The sequence below is a fragment of the Rana temporaria genome, chromosome 1, assembly GCF_905171775.1.
Source record: "Rana temporaria chromosome 1, aRanTem1.1, whole genome shotgun sequence".
Taxonomy (NCBI): domain Eukaryota; kingdom Metazoa; phylum Chordata; class Amphibia; order Anura; family Ranidae; genus Rana; species Rana temporaria.
The window spans coordinates 360,375,464-360,382,260 of NC_053489.1; the positions used below are offsets into that span (position 1 = coordinate 360,375,464).

At 49.2% G+C, this 6,797-nt stretch overlaps 1 protein-coding gene across 1 annotated transcript in view; it reads right to left on the reverse strand.

The window, feature by feature from the left end:
- Window positions 1–1,063, reverse strand: part of PLPP2 (phospholipid phosphatase 2) — a 52,989-nt gene extending 51,926 nt beyond the window's left edge. Inside the window, exon 1 of the mRNA XM_040321904.1 lies at window positions 918–1,063. Coding sequence (XP_040177838.1) covers window positions 918–975 — 58 coding nt within the window. The 5' untranslated portion in view covers window positions 976–1,063. The remainder of the gene's footprint in view (window positions 1–917) is intronic.
- Between the last annotated feature and the right edge of the window lie 5,734 nt (window positions 1,064–6,797).

The following is a 6,797-nucleotide window of genomic DNA, read 5'->3' on the forward strand; positions in this document are numbered from 1 at the left end:
GAAGTGATGGGAAATCTCTCCAAGGGGTCGTGACAACTAGGATAGGATTTTCCTCATTGTGGAGAGATTTCCTCTTGCTTCCTGCATGTTTACAGATCAGGAAGTGATGGGAAATCTCTCCAAGGGGTCGTGACAACTAGGATAGGATTTTCCTCATTGTGGAGAGATTTCTTCTTGCTTCCTGCATGTTTACAGATCAGGAAGTGATGGGAAATCTCTCCAAGGGGTCGTGAAAACTAGGATAGGATTTTCCTCATTGTGGAGAGATTTCCTCTTGCTTCCTGCATGTTTACAGATCTGGAAGGGACTGGAAATCTCTCCAAGGGGTCGTGAAAACTAGGATAGGATTTTCCTCATTGTGGAGAGATTTCCTCTCGCTTCCTGCATGTTTACAGATCAGGAAGTGATGGGAAATCTCTCCAAGGGGGACAGATACTGTACAGAAATCTGGCAGGGGGTTTTAACTTTCCACTCTGCCTAAAACGAATGAGAAAAGGAGGGGGAATTTGCCTTAAGAGTAAACACGGTGAGAAATGTGTGCAGGTAAGGGGACTGTAGAGAGGGCGGCGTGTCCCAGCAGCACACAGGTAAACAATGCAGACGCCTGGGGCAGGGAGGGAGTGCTGCTCAACCTGGTGGGGGGTGATGTTTGTTATGGAGAGGCTTGCTCCATAGACACGGCTAGGAGGCACAACAAAGACGGAGCAGCACCGATGGGAAAGGCTCTGAGAGAAGTGACACACACGGGGCACCGAGTAGGGCGTGAGAATGGGCAATACAGCACGGCACAAAGACATGAGGAGAGCAGCGCACACTAATCCCCAGGTGGGAGAGACAAGAAGTCACATACGTGGACAGAACACAGCGCCAGCAACTTTTACACATTCCTCACCCCGGGAAACAAAACAACTACTCACCGACACACACGCATAGCACATCCAGCAGCACGTAAACGTTCCTCCGGCCGGGCAACATCCTCCCCCCTCCGCCCGCTCCGGTCCGTGCTCCGGGACCAGACTGACTGAAGCGGCCACGCCCACCGCCAATCCAGGGAGCCTGCCCTTACGGGTGACGTCACGCCGGGCTCACCCGCTTCCCTCAATTAACCCCCCGCCCCCTTCTCCCAGTGATAACCAGTAATTAGAACTTGTCACATGGACGGCACTGCCCTGGGTGACCCTCTTCCTACAATAATAGATAATGATAGATCTGTGGACATACACGACTGCTTATTTCTACTTTGCCAAATAGGAAGAAGGAAGTTGTCAAAGGAAATCTTAGGCTCCATGCACAATAAAGCTCATAAACGGACGTTTTTGTCAGTTTGGGCGGTTTTCTTTTTTTAGCAGCCCATAAACTCCCCTCTGTGTTATTCTATGTGTCCATAGGTGTGCGCAGGGGGTGCCTGGGCACACCCTAATCTAAGGTCACCAGATTTTTTAAATGAAATTCGGGGACATATTTTTTCTTTCCTAGTAATGGCAACAATCAGCGACTCTCTGCCCGTCGCCGCCCGCCTCACAGCCTCTCAAGTCTTACTCTCCGGGCCCCGGCTACTACTGGGTGGGGAGCGGAGGAAGACCACTCCGTCAGGGAAGGCAAGGAGATAGGCAGGTGGCAGGCCAGGATTTGAGCCAAGGCAGAATAACATGTGAGCGAAGCTGAATGGGCATGCGCCCGAAACTGAAGAAATATTCCCTCCACTCCGATCAGCACATTATCATCAGAAAGGGGCACAGATAATGGGAAAATACAACCCCCCTATGCTAGTAGGCACGGCGGAGCGGGGGGGGTGGAATTCAATTTTTTTATTTTAATTCTACACTGATTGTCTTTGAAATTGCCCCTGCCCCCTATTAAATCCAATCTGGGGACAAAACCAGGGACAGACTTGGTCCGGGGACAGTGTCCTCAATCAGGGGACTGTGCCCTGAAACTGGGGATGTCTGGTCACCCTACCCTAATCACTATGTGCAGTGGCGATTTCCCCTACTGCCCAGCAGTGCCGGGACAAGGTCATCTAGCGCCCAGGCAGGGCCGATCCTAGGGTCACAGGTGCCCGGGTGCAGAAATATTTCTGGCGCCCCCACATGGGGGTGGTTATTTTACCAACTGCTCCCCTTTACAAATGTTTCTATGGCAATGACTCAACTACAGTGAGGCTCCTCCACAAAGTCTTCATTACCCTGGGATCCTTACATGATCTCTTAACAATAAACCAAATACAGGAAGAGAAGCCGAATACTTTATTGGGACCTGGAGGGGGGCCTCTCTGATGGACACAGAGAGGGCTTCTGTTAGAGCAGGGGTGTCCAAACTTTTTTCAAAGTGGGCCAGATTTGATGAAGTGAACAATCGTGAGGGCCAACTATTTTGCCTGACATTCTTTGAACCATTAAAATTCGGTCTAAGTTTGTTAGTCCGAGCATTAACACACTAATACACAAATTCTCTTGCCTTTGTGGCTGTGTGTGGTGAAGAGATGAGCTTGGGCGTGTTATTTGGAGATATATCTTTTGTGGCCCCAACAAATCCCTGAGCGCCGCTCAGCACTAAGGAGCAGCGAATAACATGCACCTTCACTTTAAGAGGGAAGTTTCAGGAAAAAACGTAAAATTTTATATAAAGAAATGTGAAGCAAAATAAGGGTCAGTGCCCATCATTGTAACCTAATCAGTGCCCTTCTGCAGCCTCACTATTGCCATTAATTCAGCCTCACCATTGCAATCGATGCAGCCTTACTATTGCAATCAATACAGTCTCACATGTGTCTTGAATGCAGCCTCACATGTGCTATGATCGCAGCCTTACATGTGCCATGAACGCAGCCTTAGCATTGCCATCAGTGCAGCCTGATCGATGCCCATCTGCAGCCTCGGAGGGGACAGGGAGGAGAGCGGGATGAGTGCCAGCAGATTACATACAGAATATTCTCCTGTTTACTTGGCGGCCTCTTTAAGACAAAGTCTCATCTCCTATAATAGACAGAACAGTCATCCAATGGCAGACCTGAAGATGGGACTTCCTATTATAGACGCCGCCGAGTAAACAGGAGATTCTCCTGTATGTAATCCATCAACGCTCATCCCGCCTCCTCCCTGTCCCCTCTGAGGCTGCAGATGGGCATCGATCAGGGATCATGCTCCCTGTCCCTTCCGAGGCAGCTCAGATAAATACGGTATATATCTTTTGTAGCCCTGGGGGCCACAAAAGATATACATATCCAAATCACCAGGGGGGGCGTATTAAACCAGAACAGGGGCCACAATTGGCCCGCGGGCCGGACTTTGGACATGCCTGTGTTAGAGAGTCTGTTAGAAAGAGCCCCCAGACATACTACAGACATGATACAGGAGATGGTCAGAGACTGCAGACATGATACAGGAGATGTTCAGAGACCACCGACATAGTACAGGAGACGGTCAGAGACTGCAGACGTGGTACAGGAGACGGTCAGAGACTGCAGACGTGGTACAGGAGACGGTCAGAGACTGCAGACGGGGTACAGGAGATCGTCAGAGACACATCAGTTCTGGACGGACACACACCTATGCTCAGAACACTAGTTCTGGACGGACACAAACAAGGAGAGAAGGAGGGATGGAGAACTCTGCCACTTCGGCGCCCCCACCTCTGCAGGCGCCTGGGTGCAAAGCACCCTGTGCACCCTGCCTAGGATCGGCCCTGCGCCCAGGGCAAAGATGCCAAGCTGCGCCCCCATTTTCCTTAGGGTCAGGGTGCCCCCCATCCCTACAATAAACCATTTCTCCAGGGGCAGCCATCCCTCCTGCCCACCCCCTGTCCTGGTGTCCTGCCGAGAATTGTCCCCTGGCAAATTTTGCCTGCTCTGTCCTGCGCAGGCGAGAAGCAGACCTCCGAAAATAGCCGAAGCTCAACACAGCTGTGAATCGCCTAGACATGGCGCATGCGCAATGAGCACAATATTGTGGCACACGCTGACACACACTCACAATACTCGCTCCGCTCTGCAAGGGGCGTGTATATTACTATTATATTGTCTGCAAGGGGGGCAGGTGTATGAAAAGAAGGGCGACTTTTGCACTGTTGATGGGCGAGTTTGTGCCATCCGCCCCTTACACGATATAATTGTAATACACCGGCCCCCCTTGCAGAGTGGAGCGAGCATCGGGAGCGTGCGTCAACGACTGTCACAATGCCCTGTTCATTGCGCAGTCTCAACCTCATGCACAGCTCTTCATGTTCGGCCATTTCCGGAGCTAGAGCGTTGTGCCTGCGCAGTCCAGGGTTGGACATTATCCGCCAGGGAGACACATCTTGGCAGAACAATGGCCCTGCTGCCCAGGCTTCCCCTCCACTTTTGTTGGCCCTGCAGTCCTGCTGGCTTCCCTCCTTCTCCTCTCCCCCCCAGATGCTGTTGGGAATGTTTCAGGATGGAGAGCAGGGTAAGGGGGTTATTAAATAGTAAATACACGATGGCACTATCGTTTGGCAAATTTCCAATTTTCCGATTTTTCGTATAGTGTATGGCCAGCATTAGACCTCTTTCACACTGACGTTTGAAAAATTACCAGTGCTTTTGTCGCACTTGCGCTAGCACCATAATGGGCGTTTTTAGGCATTTTTTTTTTACAATAAAATTTTTAAGGCGTTTTTGAAGCATTGGCGTTAGCTAACAACTCTCCCCTCCCCCCCTCCCACATCACTTACTGTACACTTCCTTGAACTTTGTGATTGCATTGCAACGTAAGGCCACTTTCTCACTGAAGTGGGTCTGTTAGTGCCGGTTCACAATGGGGCAACATGACTTCCAGAGCGACTTTACAATGCAACTTGGAGACGACTTCAGTGCTACATGGAGCGACTTACAGTGAGACTTCAAGCCGCCTCCAGGACAGGCGCCTTTGCTAGTGTCCAGTCACATAATAATCTGCTCTGTGGGAGGGGTTTGCCTTAGAAAACTGTTTTCACTTCCTGGAAAGTTGCTTCAGTTAAGACAGGGCATCCGACTTGGAGGCGACTTCCATTGAAGTCGCCTTGAAGTAGTACAGGAACCTTTTCTGACGTCGGAGTAACTTCAGTAGTGTGCATTAAGACGGCTCTCATTCACTTCCATGTAATTTGTCATGTCGCGCGACTTGGGGCGACACAAGTCACCCCCCAGGTCGCGGTAGTGTGAACCGGCTCTTAGGGGTAAAGCGCCGCTAGTTTTAGCAGCACTTTGTCGCTGTTATAGCGGCACTTTGAACGCCCCAGAAGGGGTTAAAATGGGGTTAAAAGCACCTGCTTAGCACTGCTTTGTAAATGTCGCCCATTCATTTCAATGGGCGGGGCAGTGGAGGAGTGGTTTATACACCGCTTCCGCACCGCCCCAAAGATGCTGCTTGCAGGACTTTTTTTCCTGTCCTGCAAGTGCACCGCCCCGGTGTGAAAGCACTTAGACTTTCACACTGGGGCTGCAGAAGAGGCAGTTTACAGGAGTTATTTTTAGCACAAAAACGCCTGTAAACTGCTTTAGTGTGAAAGAGGCCTAAGTGAAATTCTTGATTTTTGTTGTTTGGTCTGCCCTTTTCACACTTGTTTAACTTCTCCTATGACCGTTTATATCTGTGTGACTTCAAAAATAGTCCCTGAACTCAATTGTTAAGACTTTGATGCGACTTGAGGTCCCTAGACCTCAAGATAACACAGGCATTGCCTCAAGTAGCATATTCTTTGCAAAGTGTGAAAAGGGCCTAAAAATATTAGTATACTCCTTGCATTTGAGTAGCATAGTTGCTATAGGGTTAGCATAGGGTTAGGGTTAGCATAGGACTCGGGTTAGCATAGGACTCAGGTTAGCATAGGACTAGGGTTAGGGTTAGCATTGGACTAGGGTTAGTTTAAGGTTAGCATAGGACTAGGGTTAGCATAGGACTAGGGTTAGGTTAGGGTTATCATAGGACTAGGGTTAGGTTAGGGTTATCAAATGACTAGGGTAAGGTTAGGGTTAGCATAGGACCAGGGTTAGCATAGGACTAGGCCTAGGTTAGGGTTAGCACAGGGTTAGCATAGGACTAGGGTTAGGGTTAGCATAGGACTAGGGTTAGGTTAGGGTTAGCATAGGACTAGAGTTAGCATTGGACTAGGGTTTGGTTAGGGTTAGCATAGGGCTAGAGTTAGCATAGGACTAGGGTTAGCATAGGACTAGGGTTAAGTTAGGGTTAGCATAGGACTAGGGCTAGGTTAGCGTTAGCATAGGGCTAGGTTAGGGTTAGCATAGCACTAGGGTTAAGTTAGGGTTAGCATAGGACTAGGGTTAGCATAGGACTAGGGTTAGGTTAGGGTTAGCATAGGGCTAGTTTAGGGTTAGCATAGAACTAGGGTTAAGTTAGCATAGGACTAGGGTTAGCATAGGACTAGGGTTAGGTTAGGGTTAGCATAGGGCTAGGTTAGGGTTAGCATAGAACTAGGGTTAAGTTAGGGTTAGCATAGGACTAGGGTTAGCATAGGACTAGGGTTAGGTTAGGGTTAGCATAGGGCTAGGTTAGGGTTAGCATAGAACTAGGGTTAAGTTAGGGTTAGCATAGGACTAGGGTTAGCATAGGACTATGGTTATGGTTTGCATGGTTCTAGGGTCATGGTTATTTAGTGTTTACAACTGACCTATTTTCTTTTCCAGTTTTGACTTTCTCCTTGAAATTTTGACGCCTGCCCTGCTGAGACAGGATACAAATTGCAGGGATGAAATACCTCCATGCAAACGGTTACAGATAACTCTGATAAGTTGACAATTGATGATGAATAGATCCGTCCCCATGTAACCCAGTATCCACAAT